At 40.3% G+C, this 26,516-nt stretch overlaps 1 protein-coding gene across 4 annotated transcripts in view; it reads left to right on the top strand.

Annotated features, from left to right (window-relative positions):
• The window catches only part of TSPAN12 (tetraspanin 12), a 62,525-nt gene that overhangs the window by 32,882 nt on the left and 3,127 nt on the right, over positions 1–26,516 (top strand). For 3 of the 4 annotated variants that reach the window (XM_084616882.1, XM_084616880.1, XM_084616881.1), the window contains 3 exons: positions 5,322–5,396; positions 15,143–15,250; positions 19,164–19,307. In XM_084616882.1, the coding sequence (XP_084473008.1) occupies positions 5,322–5,396; positions 15,143–15,250; positions 19,164–19,307 (327 nt within the window). The remainder of the gene's footprint in view (positions 1–5,321; positions 5,397–15,142; positions 15,251–19,163; positions 19,308–26,516) is intronic. The other variant, XM_084616883.1, reaches the window with a different exon arrangement.

Here is a 26,516-nt window from a genome sequence, read left to right as displayed (position 1 = left end):
TAAAACTTTAGAGCCTACAAATCCATGCAGTCCTACTTTTTGTTCAGCCAATTGCTAAGACAAATACATTTGTTTACATTTGCAGGAGATAATGCTGCCTGCTTCTTATTTACAATGTCACCTGAAAGTGAGAACAGGCATTCACATGGCACTTTTGTAGCTGGCAATGCAAGGTATTTACGTGCCAGATATGCTAAACATTTTTATGCCTCTTCCTGCTTTGGCCACTATTCCAGAGGACATGCTTCCATGCTGATGACGCTCATTAAAAATAATGTCTTATTTAAATTTGTGACTGAATTCTTTGGGGGAGAATTGTATGTCCTCTGTTTTGAGATTTTACCCACATTCTGCCATATTATTTCATGTCATAGCAGTCTTGGCTGATGACCCAGCACATGTTGTTCATATTAAGAACACTTTCACTGCGGATTTGACAAAACGCAAAGAAGGTACCAATGTGAGATTTCTAAAGATAGCTACAGCACTTGACCCAAGGTTTAAGAATCTGAAGTGCTATCCAAAATCTGAGAGGGACGAGGTGTGGAGCCATGTGTTCAGAAGTCTCGGAAGAGTAATGCTCCGATACGAAAACTACAGACCCCGAACCACCAAAAAAGAAAATCAATCTTCTGCTGGTGGCATCTGACTCAGATGATGAAAATGAACATGCATCGGTTGGCACTGCTTGGTATCGTTATCGAGCAGAACCCGTCATCAGCATGAATGCATGTCCTCTGGAATAGTGGTTGAAGCATGAAGGGACATATTAATCTTTAGCGCCTCTGGCACGTAAATATCCTGTGATACCGGCTACAACAGTGCCATGTGAACACCTGTTCTCACTTTCAGGTGACACTGTAAATAAGAAGCGGGCAGCATTATCTCCTGGAGCTTTAAACAAACTTGTTTGTCTGAGTGATTGTCTGAATAAGAAGTAGAACTGAGTGGACTTGTGGGCTCTAAAGTTTTACATTGTTGTACATAATTCTAAATCTGTAAGTTCAACTTTCAAGATAAAGAGATTGCATTACAGTACTTCTATTAGGTGAATTGAAAAATACTATTATTTTTTACAGTGCAAATATTTGTCATCAAAAATAAATATAAAATGAGCACTGTATATTTTGTATTCTCTGTTGTAGCTGAAATCAATATATTTGAAAATGTAGAAAACATCCAAAAATATTTAAATAAATGGTATTCTATTATTATTTAACAGTGTGATTAAAACTGCGATTAATTGCCGTTAATTGTTTTAGTTGCTTGACAGCCCTAATTTTTACATCTGCTGGAGACTCCCCACCTTCGGGGATATCCCCAGCAGCGTAGTTACAGGAAATTCCTGTTGCTTTTGTGCCTCAGGCCAGATTTGTCCTAACATCTTCTCCCTTTGTATCTTTCCCCATCTCTGTTAGTCTGGAGCTCCCAATGATGGCTTTTTCTTTCTCTTTCCCCTCAGCTGCAATACTCAGTTTCTCTTCGTGCCCTTCCCCCCCATACCCCAACTTGCTTTGTGCACTGAAAGTGATCAGAAAGGAGGATCTTCAGAACTCTTGAGTCTTCAGTTCTTTCCCTCTGTATGTATTCCCCCTTTCCCAGGGCTGCAATACTGAAAAGGCAGGATTCTTAAAGGTCCATAGGCCACTTTCACTGCAGCTGCCTATCCTGAGTGGGTGGGGAGTGGTTGAGTGCACACATCCATCCATTGCTGCACAACTATTCAGCTACCTATGTTGTGTCTAGGTATTGTCAGGGCTTCCTCTTGTAGAGAGGCAGTTTCTCTGCTTAGCTGCTGCATCTGCCTGTGGCCAGTCTGCATTAACAGCTCAGGACAGGAGTAACAGAAGAACAAAGTACTGCGGGTTGTTAGCATTCATGCAGGCTGCTTCATGGGGGCTGCGGTTCTGGCACTCATGCTTGGCACAGCAGCACACATTGTATCCCTTACTTTATGGCGTATTACCTTAAACAGAGTACGGTACTTTCTTCCAGTATTTTGGTCATTCAGCTTCTGTCAAGGAAGCAGAGCTTTTTCCCCCTCAGATCTGATGATAGAAACCTCATGGAGTTACAAACACAGCTCTTGGGCCAGTTTCAAGATTACGAACCATGTGAACTTTATGAAGATTTTACACAACTCTAATAGGGAGAAAACTGGTTACCAAATGTATAGGAGAGAGAAATGTCAGAGTTTTGATGATACCTGCTAGTTCAGAAGTTTCTGATTCTGTGAGTATTGGATGCTTTGCATTATTAATTATCGATATAGAAGATAGCAGAAAAAACCTTGGAAGGAATCAAATATTATAGAGAGCAATGTAGGAATTAGAATTGTGGGAATATCATGCAAGCAATTGTGGCAAGAGTTTGAGAGTGGCATAGAAAGAGCATGATCTTTTCTATCAGGGGAATAAGAGCTTTTTTTCCCCAGAACTCAACCGCTCAACCCACAATAGCAGGGAAGAATTAATTAAACCTTTGCTGTGGAAACCAGATTCTTGTAACTGACAAAAGCAAGAATTTGCTTCTTGTGAGAAGTTGCATTTATTTTGGAATTCAGACTCTACTGGGAATTTGTTTGGGAACGGAGAGGTAGGAATTGTGGCCAGCAACGATCTGTGTGGCTTGGATGATGAAAATTATGGGAAGTAAATTTAAATAATAATAATAAATAATAATTACAGGAGTTTTTCCACACAACTTCTGTAAGAATTTTTTGTTTTGGAACTCACTGAATTCAGGGAGAGTTATAAGATTTCCCCAAAATAGGAGGAAGAAATTGAAGCACATCTGTGGTTGTAGAGATACTTTAATATCATTGGTTTCAGAGTAGCAGCCGTGTTAGTCTGTATTCGAAAAAAGAAAAGGAGGACTTGTGGCACCTTAGAGACTAACCAATTTATTTGAGCATAAGCTTTCGTGAGCTACAGCTTATGCTCAAATAAATTGGTTAGTCTCTAAGGTGCCACAAGTACTCCTTTTCTTTTTAATATCATTGCAGTAGTTAATTATTGCAGTATAGTTATTTTGCAAATTAACTCTGCACATGTTGTGTCTCCTCTTTTCTTCTCTCACCTTTGTGAACAGAGGATGGACTTCTTAAGAGAGAGTCAAAAGGATTGATTCTGAAAGATGTTGAGCACCTTTAGTTAATTTAATCCAAATGTGTCATTTCTAGCTTCTATTTACTTTCCTTAGTGGCTTCTGATACTTTTCTTTACTGGAATTTTGCATGTCATGGTGTAAATCCTCTCCACCACCTGTCCTATATCATGAGAATGAGCTAAAGGTCCAACACTGCTAGTTTAGCACCCACTTTTCTTCCCCCACTTTCCTACTGGCTATGAGACAACTTGAGAAGTTCATATAGTTTATACTTGGTCATCATTTTTAATTATATTTATTTTCTTGGCTTTATGTCTGCACAGCAGAGAACATGTCTCACAGCTGAAGTTTATAACATTGTGCAGAGAAGGTAAGAATAAATGGTTCCCTGCAAAGAGTGCTTACAATCCAAGCAGATCAGATATGAAAATGAGTAGGAAATGGGAGATTGCGAGATGACTGAGTGGTGGCATTTGGCATGTGTCGTCTTAGTTCCACAGTGTTTTAATTCTATTTCTCAGAGCTTATCTACACATGGCATTGTTGTTGATTAATTCCATGTGTACACTCACTTATTCCAGAACAAGAGTGCCTTGTTTCTGTTTAGTTTAACCCACTTTCAAAGTGGGCAGTCAAAGCATTCTTATTCTGGAATAAGCTTGGCATGTTTAGCTAGGAAAATGAAGGCTGAGAAGGGATAGGATTTCTCTCTATAAATACATTAAGGGGTAAACAGCAGGGAGGGAGAAGAGCAATTTAAGCTGAAGGATAATGTTGGTGGAAGAACAAATGGGTATAGGGTGGGTTTCCCTAACAGTAAAGAAGGACAAATAGGTATGAATAAACTTAGGCTGGAAATTAGACGATGGTTTCTAACAATCAGAAGAGTGAGATTCTGGAACAGCCTTTCAATCGCTCCAGAGTAGTGGGGGCAAACAACCTAATTAGCTTTAAGATGGAGCTTGATATATTTACGAATGGATTATATGACAGAGTTGCTTGTGCTAGCAGGGGACTGGACTTGATGACCTAGGAGGTCCCTTCCACTCCTAATGTCCTGTAAGAGTGTCCAGACATGGAGTTAATCAGGAACCATTAATCAAGAACAACTCTACATATAGACAAACCCTTATTGGCTCTGTGTTTCTCAGAGAAGGAAATAGAACTTGAAGACCTATTGGAAAGAATCAGGAGGAATTGGTGTGGTGTCCGCATGGTTTTCTAGGTCATTGTGTCACAAAGTAATGGATTTTTAACTCCACCCTAGAAAATAGGCAAGTGGGAATGGCCCTTGGGAGACAGGGATCTAAGGAGCTAGGAGGGAAGAAGTGGGGAAGGAAAGTCCTAAGAACAGGTAAGCTCAGGATGAAAATTTAGTGGGAGGTTTCTGTTGTGTTAATTGTTTTTGAGTTCCAAATAAAGCCAACTCTTAGAAAGGGTGTGAGTTTGGAAATGGAGTCTTTCTGCTCTATTGAGGACAGGGAGGGGCTCAGCCCATCTACATGGAAGAAGGTGGTACCATACAAGAGTGGACAAAAGGTACTCTTCAAATAAAAGCAAACTGAACTAACTTTTAGAGTTACAGCAATTGTATATCATGCAGGGTTGTGCCTTCTGTGCAGCTTCATCCCACAAGTTCAATGGTTTATTTGATATTGCATATATTTTTTCTTAATATTTTATTAACTACATAGACCTATAGAATTTCCTTCTTGCTACAAACATTCTGAAGATTTTTTCCATCTATCATATGTTCATGTTGTTAGCTCTACTTGGGTTTTGGTTGCAATTCCTGTACTTATTTATTATAAATAAGGAACAGTGGAAAATGATGAGTTTTGTGTGTGTGTGTGTAACAAAAATATTAGCCTCTTTGGAATTGTTTCTGTGTAAAATGTCATGATATTCCTGTTTCATGAGGTAATTTGGAAATTAATTAATATCCCCATAGCAACGCTTGACATATTTCATATTAAGTCAAGTAGAAATAAACCATATTTATTTCACCATGTCACATTATTTAAACATGTTTATAGTCAAAAGGTAAACTTCAGGGCTTATTTCATGAATCATCATGCCTTAATACTTTGGTTTTCACTGTCTTAGTTATATGAAAAATTAATGGTGTTTTGAAATGTTTTAAAATTACTTACTTAATAGCTTTTTTCACAGTGTTAACTTCATTGTAAAAATTTATTTTCTGTGTTCCACAGTATTTTGGAAGTTTGCTTGTGATATTCTGTGTTGAACTGGCCTGCGGGGTTTGGACCTATGAGCAGGAAATTACGGTGAGTCAGAAAAGGAGGATACATTATTATAGAGAAGAAAACAAAGATTTTCATTAGCTAGCTATTCTCCAACTGCTGTAGTGTGCATCTTTGGTTATGGCTTTCTGTCAGTCTAGTATTAACTTCAGGCATTTTGGTTTGTGTTAATATAGGGAATTCTGGGAAACCAGTTCTTTCTAAAAGGATCCAGTCTGAAATTTTCTCAGGGTCAGATCCTTAGGTCCTGTTTCATTTATTGCTTAGACAAGTTCCCAGTGAAGTCAAGTGGGAGTTTTGACTCAATAAGGATTGCAGGCTTAGATTCTGTGTTTTGAGGGGATTTGGGAGGGGATCTTGCTGTGCTGTATTGTAAACAGACAGTGCATTCATTCCATAAATGACTTACTGCTTGCTGAGGTCGTTAGTAATGTCTCCTTAAACTATAAATGCCTGTGTTTTAACGTGAAACATGTCTCAGCTATAAAACTGATTTCTGTAAACTCCTCAGGAGGTTTTATCTCCAACTAGTATTTATAACTGCACCAGCCTTTAATTTTCAAACTGGAGACTTGAATCCATTATGAAGGGAAATGGCTAAGTACTGAACAGAAAACAAACTATCATGTTATTCTGCTTGCTCTTATATCTTCTTGTCTAGTTTTCAGTTTGATACCTATTTATGAACAGAGTGACAAATTTCCTCCAAGCTGCCAAGATATGCCCACGACAGTGGTCTTTTCAACAGCAGCCAGTGTGTAGCAATTATACTGCAGTAAAAAGGGAGGGAGCTCATTTGGTATTTGTACAGTACTAGAACCAAAGGAATTTCTGGCAGATCTGTACTCTGAAATTATGTGGCAGCATTTTGTATCAGAACTCATTCCCTTGCTATACAGATTCCAGAGCGATGTTTTATGCTCCTAATATAACATCATTTAAAGATATCACTTTGCTTAAATGTCAGGTTGCATTGATATGATACATTTTTTTAAATTGGGAAGGTAGATCATAGGTATGACTCATCCCCTGGCCACAGCCACCATCCTCAGGGGTTCTGCCAGGGGTGACAGTTATAACTAACATCCATGGCTCTATAGAAGTCTTATCAGTAGAAGCTGCCAAAAGGAGGCATTGAAATGGAGCATCCTTCAAATTCACCAGCTACACCCGCCCCCCTCTCCCAGCCAAAACCATCCATCTTTCAGGATACCCTAGATGGGCTAGGCCCCCTGCTGGATCGGGGTTGTGGGCACTTTGGCCAATTGTGACCTCGTCTGTCCAGGCAGGTATTCTGCTAGTGGGACCCGGGACCCATAACACTAGCAGAAGCCAGTATTGCCTGGGGCTGGCACTCATCCTACCATAGGTTATGACATCAGTGACTTAAAAAACAAAAATAAGAAGTGATAGATCCATCAACCTCTAGGGAATTTTGTCAATCTGCCTTGTCCCCTTCCCTAACCAGGCCAGAATCAGTCCAAAGTTCTTCCACATCTGCCAGGGAAATTCAGTAATGTGGACTGTTAGCATATGAATAAATAGAACTAAATATTTAATCTGAGTGTTGAGTGTTCTAACTGGTTAAAAGGAAGACTACAACAGGTCAGACTGAAAGGTGAACTGTCAGGCTGGAGAGGGGTTACCAGTGGTGCTCCTTGGGGATTGGACCAGTCTTATTTAACATTTTTATTACTGACCTTGGCACAAAACGTGGAAGTGCGCTAATAAAATTTGCAGATGGCACAAAGTTGGGAGGGATTGACAATACAGAGGAGGACCAGAATATCATACAAGAAGATCTGGATGACCTTGAAAACTGGAATAATAGAAATGGGATGAAATTCAACAGTGCAAAGTGCAAGGTCATGCATTTAAGGACTAACAAGAATTTCTGCTATAAACTGGGGATGTATCTGTTGGAAGTGACAGAGGAATCATAGAATATCAGGATTGGAAGGGACCCCAGAAGGTCATCTAGTCCAACCCCCTGCTCGAAGCAGGACCAATTCCCAGTTAAATCATCCCAGCCAGGGCTTTGTCAAGCCTGACCTTAAAAACCTCTAAGGAAGGAGATTCTACCACCTCCCTAGGTAACGCATTCCAGTGTTTCACCACCCTCTTAGTGAAAAAGTTTTTCCTAATATCCAATCTAAACCTCCCCCACTGCAACTTGAGACCATTACTCCTCGTTCTGTCATCTGCTACCATTGAGAACAGTCTAGAGCCATCCTCTTTGGAACCCCCTTTCAGGTAGTTGAAAGCAGCTATCAAATCCCCCCTCATTCTTCTCTTCTGCAGACTAAACAATCCCAGCTCCCTCAGCCTCTCCTCATAAGTCATGTGTTCCAGACCCCTAATCATTTTTGTTGCCCTTCGCTGGACTCTCTCCAATTTATCCACATCCTTCTTGAAGTGTGGGGCCCAAAACTGGACACAGTACTCCAGATGAGGCCTCACCAATGTCGAATAGAGGGGAACGATCATGTCCCTGGATCTGCTCGCTATGCCCCTACTTATACATCCCAAAATGCTATTGGCCTTCTTGGCAACAAGGGCACACTGCTGACTCATATCCAGCTTCTCATCCACTGTCACCCCTAGGTCCTTTTCCGCAGAACTGCTGCCTAGCCATTCGGCCCCTAGTCTGTAGCGGTGCATTGGATTCTTCCATCCTAAGTGCAGGACCCTGCACTTATCCTTATTGAACCTCATCAGATTTCTTTTGGCCCAATCCTCCAATTTGTCTAGGTCCTTCTGTATCCTATCCCTCCCCTCCAGCATATCTACCACTCCTCCCAGTTTAGTATCATCCGCAAATTTGCTGAGAGTGCAATCTACACCATCCTCCAGATCATTTATGAAGGAAGAGAAAGACCTGAGTGTATTGGTTGATCACAGGATGACTGTGAGCCACCAATGTGATGCGGTTGTGAAAAAGGCTAATGCAGTCCTCGGATGCATCAAGTGAGGTATTTCCAGTAGAGACAGGAAAGTGTTAGTAGCATTATCCTGGTGAGATCTCATCTGGAATGCTGTGTGCAATTCTGGTCTCCCATGTTTAAGAAAGATGAATTCAAACTGAAATAGGTGCAGAGAAGGGCTACTAGTATGATCTGAGGAATGGAAAACCTATCTTATGAGAGGAGACTCAAAGAGCATGGCTTGTTTAGCCTTACCAAAAGAAGTCCGAGGGGAGATATGATTACTCTCCATAAATACATCAGAGGCATAAATACAAGGAAGGGAGAGGAGTTATTTAAATTAAGCACCAATATGGACACAAGAACAAATGGATACAAACTGGCCAGCAACAAATTTAGGCATGAAATTAGGCAAAGGTTTCTAACCATTAGAGGAGTGAAGTTCTGGAATAGGTTTCCAAGGGGAGCAGTGGGGGCAAAAAAACCTAACTGGCTTCAAGACTGAGTCTGATCAGTTTATGGAGAGGATGGTATGATGAGACTGCCTACAATGGCATGTGGCCCATCGGCAACTACCAGAAGCAAATATCTCCAACGGCTGGTGATTGGACTCTAGTTGGGGAGGGCTCTGAGCTACTACAGAGAATTCTTTCCCAGGTGTCTGGCTGGTGGGTCTTGCCCACATGCTCAGGGTCTAACTGATCGCCATATTTGGGGTTAGAAAGGAATTTTCCCTTGGGTCAGATTGGCAGACACCATCTGGTTTTTTTGCCTTCCTCTGCAGCATTGAGCACGGGTCACTTGCAGGCTTAAAGCAGCGTAAATGGTGGATTCTCTGTAACTTGAAGTCTTTAAACCATGATCTGAGGACTTCAGTAACTCAGCCAGAGATTAGGGGTCTATTACAGGAGTGGGTGGGTGAGGTTCTGTGGCCTGCGATGTGCAGAAGGTCAGACTAGAGGATCATGATGGTCCCTTCTGACCTTAAAATCTGTGAGTCTTGATCTCGCTCTCTCTCCCGCTCCCTCCCCTCCTTCTATGCTGTACCATTTTGTTTCTTTTCCTTCCAGGTTACTCTCTTACTGCTCTCTTTCTTTTCTTCTCTCCCCGTATGCCCCATTGTTTGTTCCTCTGTCTTCAGTCTTTGTGATCCTCCTGCCCCCATTTGCCCTCATCATACTACTGCTCACACGGTGGGGTGGGCCAGGAACACAAGTCTTTCAGGCCCTCCACTCCCAAGTCCCGCTACTGACTGTCAGGCTCTGAGACCAAGCCCACTGAAGCAAAGCACTTCAGAATGGTTCTACAATACCTACAGGTCACTTTCAGGGGCTGGCCCATCCAAAGAATGCAGAGTATGCAGGCCCTTTGTCTTCCACACTGGGCAGTGAAGAGACTCCCTGGAACTCCTTGGGGGAGCCCTGTTGCCATGTTAGATTCAGTTTATAATGAAATCATAGAATGAGGTGAGGTTCAGAGAATTAGTTAGCATTATTATAGGGGTGTGTGTGATGCTGTTAAAGTCTCAGTGAGGCATAACTCCTATACTATCCCAAGTTGAGTCCTGTTTGGCATATATATTAGACTGCCAAAAGTGTCCCTGTATAAATAGTTTTGCTTCCAGCTTATGATAGCTCTCAGAATGAAAAGTGCCTTATGACTAATTTCTTCCATCCACGAGATTGAGAAGCCAGAGCAGGTTCTCAGTTTACTTGAACTTCAGTCAAGGCTTGATATTATTAGAAAAATAGTAACATATTAATGCAAGCAAAAATTAAACAGCAGACAAGACCATAGAGAACTTTCATGCTCAAAAATCAAACCATAAACTTGAATTCTAGTTTACCTACACCATACATGAAAGTGTCTCTCAAGGAACAAAGCCAGGCAAATGATTTTCATGAACAGATGATATATGTACTACTAAGTGAATTGGTTATTAGGGATTTTTGCCTCTGTTTTCACTAACAAGGTCAGCTCCCAGACTGCTGCGCTGGGCATCACAAAATGGGGAAGAGATGGCCAGCCCTCTGTGGAGATAGAGGTGGTTAGGGACTATTTAGAAAAGCTGGACGTGCACAAGTCCATGGGGCCGGACGAGTTGCATCCGAGAGTGCTGAAGGAATTGGCGGCTATGATTGCAGAGCCATTGGCCATTATCTTTGAAAACTCGTGGCGAACCGGGGAAGTCCCGGATGACTGGAAAAAGGCTAATGTAGTGCCAATCTTTAAAAAAGGGAAGAAGGAGGATCCTGGGAACTACAGGCCAGTCAGCCTCACCTCAGTCCCTGGAAAAATCATGGAGCAGGTCCTCAAAGAATCAATCCTGAAGCACTTGCATGAGAGGAAAGTGATCAGGAACGGCCAGCATGGATTCACCAAGGGAAGGTCATGCCTGACTAATCTAATCGCCTTTTATGATGAGATTACTGGTTCTGTGGATGAAGGGAAAGCAGTGGATGTATTGTTTCTTGACTTTAGCAAAGCTTTTGACACGGTCTCCCACAGTATTCTTGTCAGCAAGTTAAGGAAGTATGGGCTGGATGAATGCACTATAAGGTGGGTAGAAAGCTGGCTAGATTGTCGGGCTCAACGGGTAGTGATCAATGGCTCCATGTCTAGTTGGCAGCCGGTATCAAGTGGAGTGCCCCAAGGGTCGGTCCTGAGGCCGGTTTTGTTCAATATCTTCATAAATGATCTGGAGGATGGTGTGGATTGCACTCTCAGCAAATTTGCGGATGATACTAAACTGGGAGGAGTGGTAGATACGTTGGAGGGGAGGGATAGGATACAGAAGGACCTAGACAAATTGGAGGATTGGGCCAAAAGAAATCTGATGAGGTTCAATAAGGATAAGTGCAGGGTCCTGCACTTACGATGGAAGAACCCAATGCACAGCTACAGACTAGGGACCGAATGGCTAGGCAGCAGTTCTGCGGAAAAGGACCTAGGGGTGACAGTGGACGAGAAGCTGGATATGAGTCAGCAGTGTGCCCTTGTTGCCAAGAAGGCCAATGGCATTTTGGGATGTATAAGTAGGGGCATAGCGAGCAGATCGAGGGACGTGATCGTTCCCCTCTATTCGACATTGGTGAGGCCTCATCTGGAGTACTGTGTCCAGTTTTGGGCCCCACACTACAAGAAGGATGTGGATAAATTGGAGAGAGTCCAGCGAAGGGCAACAAAAATGATTAGGGGACTGGAACACATGAGTTATGAGGAGAGGCTGAGGGAGCTGGGATTGTTTAGCCTGCAGAAGAGAAGAATGAGGGGGGATTTGATAGCTGCTTTCAACTACCTGAAAGGGGGTTCCAAAGAGGATGGCTCTAGACTGTTCTCAATGGTAGCAGATGACAGAACGAGGAGTAATGGTCTCAAGTTGCAGTGGGGGAGGTTTAGATTGGATATTAGGAAAAACTTTTTCACTAAGAGGGTGGTGAAACACTGGAATGCGTTACCTAGGGAGGTGGTAGAATCTCCTTCCTTAGAGGTTTTTAAGGTCAGGCTTGACAAAGCCCTGGCTGGGATGATTTAACTGGGAATTGGTCCTGCTTCGAGCAGGGGGTTGGACTAGATGACCTTCTGGGGTCCCTTCCAACCCTGATATTCTATGATTCTATGATTTAGATAGTAGATATGTTCGTTTGACCTCTGGAATGTCAAGGTGACAAAGGTATAGATTCTAAAATTCCTTCTTAGCTCAGTCATAACTGCCTTGTAAGTTGGCTTTGTTTTACTTTTTAATTTCCTTCTCTCACTTCTTTGCATTACTTTGTGTCTGCTTTTCATTGTCTTCAAAAAAAGTTGGATGCCCTGTATTACGTGCATAACCTTGGACTAGATTCAACTAAAATAAGATAAAAAAAAAGTCTAACAAGTGTGATCTGAACTGTAGTGGTATCAAGTGTTATCCAAAGAAAGCAAAGTCCTGATTTCTAATTTAATATAAAGAAAAATGTGTTGAGTGCAAAAGTGAATTATTTTATTCTAGTGACCAGCATAAATGTTTGAAGCATGAGTTGCATCTCTGGGACATTCATGCATTTCTAAATGCTTATTTTAGCACTCTGCTGCTAAGATGTATTTTTAATTTGGACACTTGCAAACCTCTTGAGATCATAGTCTCTGAGAACAAAAAAAATAACAGCTAATAGAATCTCCAGTGTGTTGTATTTCTGAGACGTCATTTGATTTGTGAAATGACATGTGAAGACAAGCTAACAAGTGGAAATGTGAAGACAAGTTAATTTCCTAATAAGCGGAAATTGCAGTTATAACTAATCCAGATATAACGTAAATATTATTTAACAAAACTCCCTTTTTTTGGACTGAGGTCATTCAGGCAGTGAGAATCTCTTATTTTATGTTTGTACAGCACCAAGCACAATGAGGCTCTCCTTTGGGATCTACTATGAAATAAGTTAATAAATAATAATTTAGGCCATGTAAAATTTCACAGAGAACTGTTACTGGAAGCATTAATTGAAAAAAGATAACTAAGTCCTAACAGTTACCATAAGAACATAAGAATGGCCATACTGGGTCAGACCAAAGGTCCATCCAGCTCAGTATCCTGTCTACCGACAGTGGCCAATGCCAGGTGCCCCAGAGGGAGTGAACTTAATTGGTAATGATCTAGTGATCTCTCTCCTGCCATCCATCTCCACCCTCTGACAAACAGAGGCTAGGGACACAATTCCTTACCCATCCAGGCTAATAGCCATGAATGGACTTATCCTCCATGAATTTATCCATTCTCTTTTAAACCCTGTTATAGACCTAGCCTTCACAACCTCCTCAAGCAAGGAGTTCCCCAGGTTAACTGTGTGCTGAGAGAAGAAGAGCTTCCTTTTATTTGTTTTAAACCTGCTGCCCATTAATTTCATTTGGTGGCCCCTAGTTCTTATATTATGGGAACAAGTAAATAACTTTTCCTTATTCACTTTCTCCACACCACTCATGATTTTATATACCTCTATCATATCCCCCCCCTTAGTCTCCTCTTTTCCAAGCTGAAAAGTCCTAGCCTCTTTAATCTCTCCTCATATGGGACCCATTCCAAACCCCTAATCATTTTGACAGGTTTCAGAGTAACAGCCGTGTTAATCTGTATTCGCAAAAAGAAAAGGAGTACTTGTGGCACCTTAGAGACTAACCAATTTATTTGAGCATGAGCTTTCGTGCTGAGCTGAGCTGTAGCTCATGAAAGCTCATGCTCAAATAAATTGGTTAGTCTCTAAGGTGCCACAAGTACTCCTTTTCTTTTTGCTAATCATTTTGGTTGCCCTTTTCTGAACCTTTTCTAATGCCAGTATATCTTTTTTGAGATGAGGGGACACATCTGTATTCAAGATGTGGGCGTACCATGGATTTATATAAGGGCAATAAAATATTCTCCGTCTTATTCTCTATCCCTTTTTTAATGTTTCCTAACATCCCATTTGCTTTTTTGACTGCCGCTGCGTGGACTTCTTCAGAGAACTATCCACGATGACTTCAAGATCTTTCTCCTGATTAGTGGTAGCTAAACTAGCTCCCATGATATCGTACCATTAATGGCTTTAGAGTAGCTGGATATTTTTTTCACAAAATATGTGAAAATAAAGCTGACTTTGAAACTGAGGTGTTTAAATGCATCTATTAAATCTAATGAGAGCAAGCTAAAAATAACATGAACAGTATGTGTTTCTGAAGGACTACATTAAAGTACTCAACTCCTTTGTTAGGTTGGTGCACAATAAAATTGGTGAAACAGCTGAAACAGAAGTCAATTTCTAATCTTAACGTTGACTACTTTTATGTCAACTATAACAACCTTTGCTTACTTTGTTATTCTCACAATGTTCCTGATGTCTGGGTCTGAAATAAAAGAGGAAGCAAGACATGCAATTAAAATAGTCCAATTAAAAAAAAAATTCCCAATAACTGTTTGACAAGAAAATATTTCCAAAAAATGGGAAAAAAAGGCTTACTGAACAGAAGTTACTATCATGTAGAAAGTTAATGTTTAATTTCTTGAAGCAGGATGCACTTGTACACGCTGGACTTGATTCAAAACTCTCTGAAGTCAATGGAATAAGAATGGGAGAACGGCCATATTGGGTCAGACCAATAGTCCATCTAGCCCAGTATCCTGTCTTCCGACAATGGCTGGAGCTAGATTCTTCAAAGGGAATGAACAGAACAGGGCAATTTATTGAGTGATCCATTGCCTGTCATCCAGTCCTAGTTTCTAGCAGTCAGAGGTTCAGGGACACCCAGAGAGCATGGGGTTGCATCCTTGACCATCTTGGCTAATAGTCATTGATAGACCTATCCTCCATGAACTTATCTAACTCTTTTTTGAATCCCGTTATACTTTTGGCCTTCAGAACATCGAGTTCCATAGGTTGTCTGTGCATCATGTGAAGAGGTACTTTCTTATGTTTGTTTTAAAGCTGCTGCCTGTTGATTTCACTGGGGTTCACTGACTTCACTGGACTTTTGTGAGATACAAGTTGATAATCATTTAATTGAAATTTCCACATAACCCTTGGAAACGCTCTAAAATGTATGATTTTTATTTATTGATATCTAGATCCCCTATTGCCATACATGTATTTCTAAACAAGCAAATGACAAAAACAATATTTTTCTCGCTATTTCTATTAATACAAATAAAGCTATGTATGTTTAAAATTGAAACATTTATTTTCTTTTTTTTATTGAGATGGCACATCCAAAGTAACTTGCATTTAGAATCTCAGCATAGATGAAAACACTGGTTCTGTAGGCACAAGATGATTGATTTATTGCAGAACTCTCAATCTCTCTAGTTATTTGAAACACTTTGTCTCTTCTTTTCAGGTCCCAGTACAATGGTCAGATATGGTCACTTTAAAAGCCAGGATGACCAACTATGGCTTACCTAGATACCAGTGGCTTACTCATGCTTGGAATTTCTTTCAGAGGGAGGTAAGAAGATAGTCAGTTCATGAAATGTAATGGTATGTATGCACAAAGTGCTACTTATCTGTTTGATGGAAAAAGGTTTAGTTATAAATAAAAAGGTGAGGCTTTTTCTGCAAGCTAACTGAGGGCTTATATTTTGGTGTAGTCCTTGAAAGCTATTGGCACACAGCCTCTCAAATTCTTGTAAGTTCTAGACAAATACACAGGAATTGTGTATTTTCATAATTTCACTCCCTCTTTCTTGTAACTTACATTATTTATATATAATTCCAAGGATGCACTATAGTTGCATTAGTTCTGTATACATATCATATTTCATTAACTGGACTGACAAAGACTTGCAACAGAGGTTTACACCCTGTAGTCCGTGGACCCCCTGGGGTCTGCAGACTATGTCTAAGGAGTCCATGAAAGGTGGTTGTTGTTACCATAGAACAGTGGTTTTCAACTTGTGGTCTGCAGATCCCTGGGGGTCCACAGACTGTCTAAAATTTCCAGTAGGGTCTGCACTTCCATATGAAATATTTTAGGGATCCACAAATGAAAAAAGGTTGAAAAGCATTGACTTACAACAGGGGTTCTCAAACTTCATTGCATCTCGACCCCTTTCAACAATAAAAATTACTACATGACCCCAGGAGCGGGGACTGATGCCTGAGCCAGCCGGAGCCACTGGAGGTCATGGTGGTGAGGGGCGCAAAGCTGAAGCCCAAAGGCTTCAGTCCCAGGCAGGGGCCTGTAATCTGAGTCCCAATGCCCAGGGCTAAAACCCTCCGGCTTTGGCCCTGGGTGTTGATGCTCAGGCTTCAGCGTCAGTCCCGGGCCCCAGCAAGTCTAAACCAGTCCTGGCGACCCCATTAACATGGGGTGATGACCCACTTTGGGTTCCTGACCCACAGTTTGAGAACCACTGACTTACAATATAAAAAACCACCTCCAGCGTTGTGAGTGCAGTTGCATTGATTTAGAAACCTAGCTACCTGATTACACCTGCAGATCAGATAGGTGTCTAAAAAAGGTACAATTGAAGGCTCCTTTAATTGTGGATGCAATATTTGAGGCCTAATTAAAAATCTGTGCCAGTGTGTGTTAAAAATTACTGCTTGTACATACCACCAATAATACAAAATAAGAATGTTCCTGAATTTAAATAATATCTTCAGTTAACTACTTCTCCTCTGCCAAAGATGGGAGCACCCAGGCCTTTATTTTTATTTAAATGAAGAATACAAGTGTGAAGAATTAAAAATTGACTCACTGCATATACAGTAAAGTGAACGTCCTATGGTAGTTTAGTATTATTGTCCTCCCCTCTTACTGCATGCTTTGATTTGTTGCTTCCTTTCTATGGATTTGCCATATTTGAGACATTATATTGGTTGGAAAGGAGCATTGGTTGGAAAGGAGTTTCTAAGCAGTTGCCAATACTGTCTCTTTGGTTGCAGTTTCATTAAAGTGGTCAGTTTTATGTCCTGTCACCAGGAAAAAAAACCCAACATGGCTTGAACATTCACATATTTGCTCTATAGCCTTCTGAAATACAGAACTGTATTCATTTTAAAGAATGAACTATTATGTCACAGAAACAGGGACATGTACAAGCTAAAATCCATTAGCTTCAGATACATGTTCACATGCAGGAAAAGAACTTTTTAATGCTTGTCATTATGTTGCCTTTGTTAAAATGCTGAAATCTATCATTGTTGCAGATTTCCTGTTTATTTAAACATTTCCTGGCTACACTTGGTTAGTCTGTATTTGTGTTAGAACCTGAAGGAAAGAATAAATAAAGGATTAGAAGAGTTTAATATATTTTCTGCTAAAGCTTTTCAAATGCTACTAGAAACAGTAGTTCTTCATGTTTAGGTAGATTGAGAGAGTCTGTCTATGGTCTATAGCTGAACCAATATAAACAATTCCTGGGATTTCCATGCACGCTGCCTTATGATATCTTGGTTTAAATGTATGTGTTGGTTAGATAAAAAAGATGCCTTTATGTATTGGTTATTATAGTGTCACAGCAATGACCCTGTAAGTCTTAAATGACTCTTCCTCTAGAAAGGCTGATTTTTAAATAAATGAAAAATCAACTTCCCTGCCAAAGAAAAAGCCCTGACTCTCTGGGGGGCGGGAGGAGGGAAGGAGCCCTTTATAATAGAAATTTCTTGTGTTTCGTCCATAGCCAGAGGAAATTATTTTTGGAAAGTTTGAGATTAATTGGACAAACTCTTTCAGCAGTACAGCACACTGCCTCGCTAACTGATGGGTTCTCAGTTTTTGAGCATTATGGGCCAGATTTTTAAAAGGAAATCAATGGAAGTTAAGTGCCTAAATATCTGGGCCTATGCTAATTATTTTTGTCTGCTCTCACTCAGATATTGGATGTGTGATCATCAGACTTATTTTCTGCATGAATGAACACTGGTGTATTGGGCCATTTTTATGAAGTTGGAATGCAAACTTCTTAGTTCATAAAGGATCAGGTTTTTTATCAGCTGTGAGCACTGTCTTCTGTGTTTTATAACTTTTTGGGAGAGAAGTAAAATCTGTTTTTCCTAACCACCTCATTATGTTTTTTTAAGAGCAAATTGCTGATCCAATAACCAGAAAGGGTGAACTTGTGGCTAGGAAGGTACAGAGAGGGAGAATTGAGGTTGGGAGAAGGACAGTGGGGAAGCAGAAGAATGAAAGTAAAAACAAATAGGGAAAAAAGCCGATAGCAGATAACATGAGGGGCCAAAGCTTGAAGTCTTCAGTCAGGCAAAACTCCCCAGCAATTCAGTAAGACTTTGGCCTGAATGAAAAGGTAGGTGAAAACCAAGAAAGAATTTAGTAATGGGACTCTGATGAGAAGCAGAAGGTGGGGGGAGGGGGAAGAATTTAAAATTAACAAGAAAAGAGAAGTGCTGGTTGACAGCTATACTAAGGTATGGTGGGAGAGAATGTGTGTGTTGGTGTGCAGGCAATGGACAGAGGATAGGGGATTGCACAAAGTAAATCTGGAGCCATTGTATCAGCCCTCTTTGTTGTGAATGCAGCCTAGAAAATGAAATCCCATCACTAGGTTATAAGTTTGTTACTGTGATTTTTATGATCTATTATGACCTGTTTTGTGGTCAGAGTTCCTACTATTATGATTCTAATACAGATTATAGTCTCCTGTGATACTTTATTTTCCCCCAAATTTCCTTCCTCCTATTTTCCTTTTCCATTTCAGTATTTTTCTTAGCACTTTTTTATTGTCTTCACTTTTTACTCATTTTCTTTCCTTTCCCTTATTTTTGTCCCTTTCCCTGCTCTGACACATCTCTTCCTGTGCATTTCCCCCCTCCCCCCCCAGATTTGCCTCTAGTCTGCTCTAGTTTTGTAGGGATTCTCCATTCCACTGGCTTTTATTAAACTTCTCTTGGCTACCCCCATAATCACAGCAGCATTGCAGGCAAGGACAATTTCTGTGAAGCACCAAGTAGGGCAGTGGTTTTCAACATGTGATCCACGAAAGGTTGCTGTTACCATAGAACAGTGGTTATCAACCTATGGTCTGTGGACCACTGGGGGTCCATGGACTATGTCTAAGATTTCCAAAGAGGTCTGCACTTCCAGTCAACATTTTTTAGGGGTCCGCAAAAGAAAAAAAGGTTGAAAACCACTGAACTAGGGGATTGGTGGGGAGGGAAAGGACAGATCACAGATCTATGTGATTGGCTGATTTTTGGCTTTGTTATGTCCAGGGACAACAGAGGCATCCATAAAATGAGGCTCTGTACAGGAGCTGCCAGAAAAAATACCTAAAAACAATAGCCTGCGTATGTCTGGTTCTAGATACATGTTTTAAAAAGTTGGTTCAGTTTTTAGCTTTTATGACCAGGGAGCATCACACTACAGTCACTGATGTTGGCTAACGTTTCCTTTACAGTTTAAGTGCTGTGGAGTGGTGTACTTCACTGATTGGCTGGAAATGACAGAGATGGACTGGCCTCCTGACTCCTGTTGTGTTAGAGAGTTCCCGGGATGCTCCAAGCAGGCACATCACGAGGACCTTAGTGATCTTTATCAAGAGGTAGGGAGGAAAAAATAGTGCTACACTTAAATATTTCAGAAGGGTATGTACTTACATGTTCCTATGACTTCCAAACTCATAACATGTAAGTCTGAAAAATGTTTGGCGTTCTTGCTGAGCTCCTTGGAATTTTACCTTCTTTTCTGGCAAGGATCTCCCACCATAGGGAGAGATGTCTTCCCAAAGCTTGTCTCTCTTCCCTCTCCCCTGCCCTCAAACATTCACACCATTCCTACTTCTGTATATTTTAGAAACTCCTCCTACGTTGGAGGTGTGCATTCCAAATGTATGAGCATATATTGACAAATGGACTCCGAAAGATAGATCTGTTGGTATGCTTCTCATGAAAGGCTGTGGTAAGCAGAAAGATTCTGTTGGTGGGTGGAAATGGAGGGGGAGATTTTATATAGTGGGCCATATTCATTCCTGGTATAACTCAATTGAAGCTACAAGGGTGGTATCATCATCTTAAAGAGTAAGAATTTGACTTCCTCTTTTTGGTTACTGAGGTAATAGAAAAGTCTTACAGAATCAGTGGATTTGTGGCCTGCCTTCAGTTGAAGCTTTCAAAATATCTGTTCACCTAGAAATGAGATAAGGCATTAGCAATGCAGTTAGCACCTTGCACATGTATAAGCCCTGAAATAGCTATTTTATATTGAATAATATAGTCACATGAGTCTCCCAGTTTTGGCAAGCTGATTACTGAACTTCCAAATGGCTATGGACATAGAAGACCACACACTAATTCATAAATTCCGTTTCTCCAACTCACCAGGCTGGAGAGAGATTTCAGGATTGTGAAGGTTCTCAGATACTATGGTGATGATGACCACATAAGTACCTAGATAGGAAGATGCCTCTGTCAAGTCCTTTGAAAATCCAAGAGCTCTGTTGATGCCTCAGCCAGCAGGGATCATGCACACAGACAAATAACACAGTCACTCCAATGTGAACATAAATGGAGACTTTATGCCAAAGCAGTCGTTTTCTATGGTCTACACTATTGTTGCTGAGTTGTATATAATATTTTTTTAAAAGGATAAAAAATGGATAATGAGAGGGAATACATTTGAACCTGAAGAGATTGATAGCATCACTTGAACAAACACATCAGTGTGTGCAAGATCAAAATATGTTAAAATTAAGAAAATACTTTCATTACTGATGCTCTTATCTCTTCTCATGCAGACTTGCTCTTGAGCCTGCCTCATCAAAGTATGCTGTTTTTGCAGGCATTATCACTTATGCTGGCAGAAAGCTGAAAATCATTAGTTGTGCTCTCAATAGTACTATGATTGATGTCTCCAAGATGGAGGCATCGGGAACATCGTATATTTAAATGTGAAAAAAGGCTTTGAGAGGAGAACAAATGTACATTTGCCTCCATGTGTATGTTAGGTATGTGAAATAAGTTTGAGTTTGTGGCAGTCAGGAATAGCATTTGATCCTATTTCAAAACTTAGATCACTTGAATTTCTTAGAATTGACAGTATCTTGGAATGGTTGTAGTTTCTATTTGAACATAACAATCATATTCTGTCTGAAAAATAACCAAATATTAAAAGCATGTACAAGTTTTATTTTGTTGATAACTTAGGTTTTTTATTTTGTTTTTAAACAATGAAAAATACTAAGAGTCAGAGTAACTTTTAACTTTACACTTAAGACATAAAATTATAGCAATAACTTTGTAATTTACTCTTCAGGATTTCTTGGTGATGTTGCATTCTTTTGGCACTTTACTTTTGTTAGCTCACTTTGGACATTTGGAGAGTTTGAGCAAAGATTATGCATATTAAAATAATATTATAAATATTGCATGAAACAGACCTGCCTTTGCATTTTTATAAGGTTTAATCAAGGCTAATGTTAATAATAATATGAAGCAAGACTAGTCCTCTTTCAAGAGTTCTTTTACAATTTCTGTGAGTGGAGGGGGGGAGGGGAGGACCCTGTAAAGTGAATATATTTATTGGCCAGGACATTGAAGTTAAAGCACATTTAAATCTGAATAAATGAGTAGTTAAATGTGTTCTCCTTTGGAAGAAGTGTGAAATCAGATTTTTTCCAGTTTGAGGATGATGAAGAAACATTTGCCAAGCACTTTTTAAAATCATGGTTTTTAAAAACTCCATTACTTACAACAGACTTTTTAGAAATTTAAAGGTGCAATTTTTGCTATTTGGCAAACACTATCTCTGCTGCCAATGATCTTCCCCCAATGTGCATCTTGTGCTTCAGTGAGACAGAAGCTGTATGGTCTCTGTTTTGTCTACTTCCTTCTCTTTAGCATCATCGTCATCATCAATAATATTAATACTCTTCTGAGACTAGGATTGATAGTTAACTTAGGTTTCTGTTGTTGACTATAGCAGAGCAGGGTACAAAGCATTGTCTGGCCTACATAAAGTTTTGCCTGTTTTTGTTTGTTGTTTAATTGCGTGACATTGCTGAACTGAAAATATCTAGCATAAAATTCTCCATTCCTCTCAAGCTACACTCAGTTCAGAAATGGGAATGGTGTAGGATGTTCAAGTGTAACTGGTGTAAATTAGAGCAGCTTCAGGAAGCTCATGTCACTGAGAAAAGACTGCATTAGCAAGGAGGAGCTTTCTCCACTCACTGGGGAAAATGGTCTCCTGTGTGCTTTTCCTTCTGATACCAAAGGTTTTGAACAAAACTCATTAGCCAAAAGTTATATTGATTCTAAGAGCGCCATCCTAACCCAGACAGGTATAGTACTCTGCTTTCATGCTGATCCCACCGGGCTGAAAATCTGGCTTCAGATCATTATTCAGAATCAGGGCACATCACCCCATCCCAGTCTATTACAGCTTGGCTCCTGGCAAGACTGAGTCTTTAATTATGGTGTGTCTGAGTAGATAGCTGTCTCTTGTCCTTCAGACATCTCAGAAGCCATCTACCAGAAGGATCTTATTTTCTGAGTGGAAAAGGTTTAACATGTGGTGGAATCAGATCTGCCTTGTACAAAAACTGTTTGAGTACCACCACCTTGTTTTATTTGACTAGGTTTATTTAATTGCAGTATGTTTTGGGTTCATTTGGAGCTTGACACTTTTAATGCAACCCTGATGAAATCTTCTTTTGAGCCACTCAGTTCCAGGGAACTGAGTTCCTAAGACATGGAAGGTCATTTTCCTGGAGACAGTTCAGTTCATGAATTCCTAGGAGGAAGGCCAGAAGGAAAGATAATAATCATTTAGTCCAACCACCTCCTTAGCACAAGGCAAAGAATGTCATTCGACATTACGCACAGTAACTGATGGTTGAACTAAGTGTATCTTTCAGAAAGACACCCAGTCTTGATTTATAGAATCAATACATCACTATTATGTAGAGAGTTTCAACTGTGGATCTCACGTCATTTTAGAAAGGAAAGCTATGTGTCATTATCTCCATTTTACTGACTGGGAAAATGCAGCACAGAAAGATGAAGTGTCTTGCCAAGGTCACATAGCAGGGCAGTGACAGAAACAGGATACAAACCAGGTCTCCTGACTCTTAGCCCATTGTCCTGTACACTGGAATACGTTGCCTCATAAAATGAGAGTGCTTGAGGCCCTAGTGCCTGATCCACCTTATTATACCCAATTAAGAAGAATCAGGCGGTGCTGAGGATTCATCAAAGACTCCTCTCTGATGTGGGGTCAGAAGTCAACATCAATGGCCTATTGTTCTGCCAACATTCTTTCCACTCCCATATCCTCATTTCGATGAGTCCTTTCTCCCTGTGCTTGATGTCCACAGTCTTTTTGGTTTCACTTGGAGCAGACTAACATCCTTAGATAGGGCAACTAATTTTCCATTGCAATGACCTTTGTGATCTGAACCTTACAGGATATGCCAAGGCAAGACTGCCTGGCTTGTGGCTGTCTCCATCACAGACATCTGAAAGGCCGCTACATGGTTCTCCCTCCACCCCCATTCCCAAAACATTATTGGATTAATTCATCTTCCAGGAAGGAATCCAATTTTGGAGTCTTTGCTGCAGAATTGGTTCCAAGTTAAGGCAGGCCATGCTTCTTCTCTTTCACCACAAAAAATATTTTTGCTTCATGTTAAGTGGCACCATATTTTCAGTTGGCAAAAACATTTTCCCCATGAGTTTGATTCTCTAGTTTTGGGTTCATTCAGCAGGCTTGTACTTTAACACCGGATGCTGCATTTTTAGAGGTAACTTAATAGTCTTTTTTTATGCTGAAAAAAGTCTGTGTTTGGATTGATGGTCGGCATTGACATAGCTGCTGCTCAATGCAGCTGTGCTATAATTTTCTTTTGAGAAATGTCTTGAGCGTCTTATTCTTGAAGAGTCAGAATCCTGCACAGATGGCATTGTTAATGAAAGGAAGATGAGTTACCTGTAACGCTGCTGCACAGAAGATATGGTCTTGCCGGAATCTTGCTTCCCCACCCATTGCTTTGCAGATTTTGGAAGTAACCTTTTTCTGAGTTATTTTTCCTCTCTCACTTTTTTTTTGCCTTCTGAGCTATTATTTTTTGCATATGTTGATCTTTGTGAATTGGTTTTCTTTTTGGGAGCTTCACTTCCTGTACAATTGAAAGAATAGACTAGAACATTTGAAGATCAGCGGTCATCAGAGGGTGATGTAAGAGCACAGTAGTGGGCTTGGTGTGCTCGTTACCTGCCTTCACTAGGTTAAAAAAATATAATCTTGAGAGGTAGGAGAGTTCAGCTGTTCTAACGGTAAGAAGCTAAGGCCCAGGCATAAGAATCCTGAAAGATGTTATCTTCAGAGAAGCAAAATTACAGGTAAATATCCTTCCCTTTTATAACCTGATGGACTCTGATTACATATAGGAAGCAGATCTGTTAGCTAAGTTGATGTCATTTGTACATAGTCACTTTCAGTGTAGAACTAAACTTTTTGAATCTGATTTTCATTTACACTATGGCCACTTTTCAACACTGAGTGTTAAAGTGGGTGTAAAAGTATTTTATGCCTACTTTAGGGCCCCTTTACACTGCCAGCAGTGTAAAATGGCCATAGTATAAATGAGAATAAGGCCCTAAATTTATAGCTTTGCAAGCTTGAGAAAGTAATACTATACTGAATGATCTTTACAAATTGTAATAGTTGGTATTGTGTTGTCACTAATGTAAGAGCTGTTCTTCTTGACATAGATTTTTTACTTCAGCCTAGGAGAGTATATTTATATGTCCTTTAATTGCAACTTAAAAACTCTGAGTATATCAAATATGCATAAATAAAATGTATAAATTGGGGATAATGGGAATGGCTGGATAGGTCTAGTTTTGGAAACTGATTTGAATGTGAACCAGAGCAGAAATGTAAGAGCATCATTAAGTGGAAGGAGGCAGCCTGGAGAGATCTGGTATAAATTTGCCTTAGTTACATGTCTGTACTGCAGGAGCTGTACGGATTAATGCTATTGCTCTCTGATGCTGATGTTTCCTCTAGACAGCAGATGAACTGAATTTGAGTACTGTGTGTAAGCATTTTTTAACTGTGACCAGCATGCACTTAGTTCCTCATAAGTTATCAGAAAATATTAAATCAGCTAGTTTCTTCACAGTTAAAAACAAATTTGGAGCAGCATAATTGAAACAATATATTTTGCTTAGGAAAACGTGCCCAAATGACTTTCTTGTTCTGTATCAGTTTGAATTAAAGGTCTTTTGCTGCAAAGATTTTTGTTTTAAAATTTCTTAGAAGCCTAAATTTGCTTTTTGTTCTGCTCTGAGTCTCACCTCTGTTAAAGCATTGACCGAATGAAACTGTTGAAAGTCTGTGTTGTATTACTGTGGTTAATACTGGAAAGATGTCAAAGTCCTTTAATGTATTCTGACATAATGTTTTCAGAATACATGGAATAGTTTATTCATTACAGATCCGAAGTGAGGGACCTGTTGACGTCGGTGTGAGTTTGCATGTGAAGCACTTGTAGAATCAGGCTGTTAGTCAAGTAAACTGGCATCTATGACGGTGGCATTTGAAATAAATTTTGGTTTCTGGAAGCTTTTAACATGACAGGAATACTAACGTGGTCATGCTCAGTGTTAAAAGCCTGTTATTTTGGACAGTTACTTATTTGTCATAAGACTATGTGGAATAGATTAGTAGGGTCATAATCACAGAAACAACATTTTGAAAATAACGTGACCAACCCGATGGCTTATCAAAGTGTCCTGTTGGTACTAGTGACTGTGTGCTTCCATCACACTGTCCTGTGAAGACCTGTGTCTCTGTGAATTTCCCCTCACTTGTCCTGTGCAGAAGACCCACCTTTAAATCTCTGTAGAGTTCAGGGGTGGAATAGAGTTGGGTTGGACTGAAGGAGCTGAAGTGCTGCTCTCTACAGCACTTTCCCTTGGGATTGATTTTAATGTAGAAATCTGGGCAGGGATGAAATATAGTTTGCAGTTGTATTACCTCCTATTGGTTCCCTGTGTACAGTTATTACTGAGCCGCTTCAGAAAGGCCCTGCCTGTGGCTCTTCCTGGACACATCCTGCTAGGGTAAAATGGCCATCCCTGCAGGACAGCTCCCTTTCCCACAGATCCATGAGATGCTTGGCCAGGACGGGGGACTGGATGCCTGGGCTTAAAAATCTGTGTGATCAACTCTCCCCAAAACTCCTCTTTCTCAAGAGAGACTGTTCAAGGAAGATTCTGCAAGGCTACTTACTTATTTTTTCTGCAGAGAGAAGACAGTTAGCCTTGGATATTTTGATTTGGGTGTTTTCCTGTAAAATTGTCTGCATCAGCAGTTATCAGACTGTGGTCCAAGGAGCACTTGGTGATGGTCTGCAGAGAGCTCAGTGGTCATGTGTTCTGGACTCTGCCTTGATTTTACATTTTAAAAACAAGTGAAATGCAATAATTTCTTAATAGTACTTTTCCATATCAGGAATGGCTGTAGCTGCATGCTGGGATATTATGTCATCATGAATGGGAGGAGAGGAGCTACATGCAGAGATCACCTCAATAAGATGCTAAGGGCTTGTCTTCAGTGTAGCTAAATCGGCATTGCTGCAATCGATGCTGCGGCATCGATTTAGTGGGTCTGGTGAAGATGCGATAAGTCAATGGAAGAGCACTCACCTTTCGATATAGTGCGGTGTAGAGACACCGCTGTAAGTTAATTTAAGCTATGTCAACTTCTGTTACATAACTTACGTAACTTAACTAGCGTAACTTAGATT

This window comes from Lepidochelys olivacea (assembly GCF_965140295.1).
Source record: "Lepidochelys olivacea isolate rLepOli2 genome assembly, chromosome: 1".
Lineage (NCBI taxonomy): Eukaryota > Metazoa > Chordata > Testudines > Cheloniidae > Lepidochelys > Lepidochelys olivacea.
This window is presented reverse-complemented; position numbering and strand designations above follow the sequence as displayed.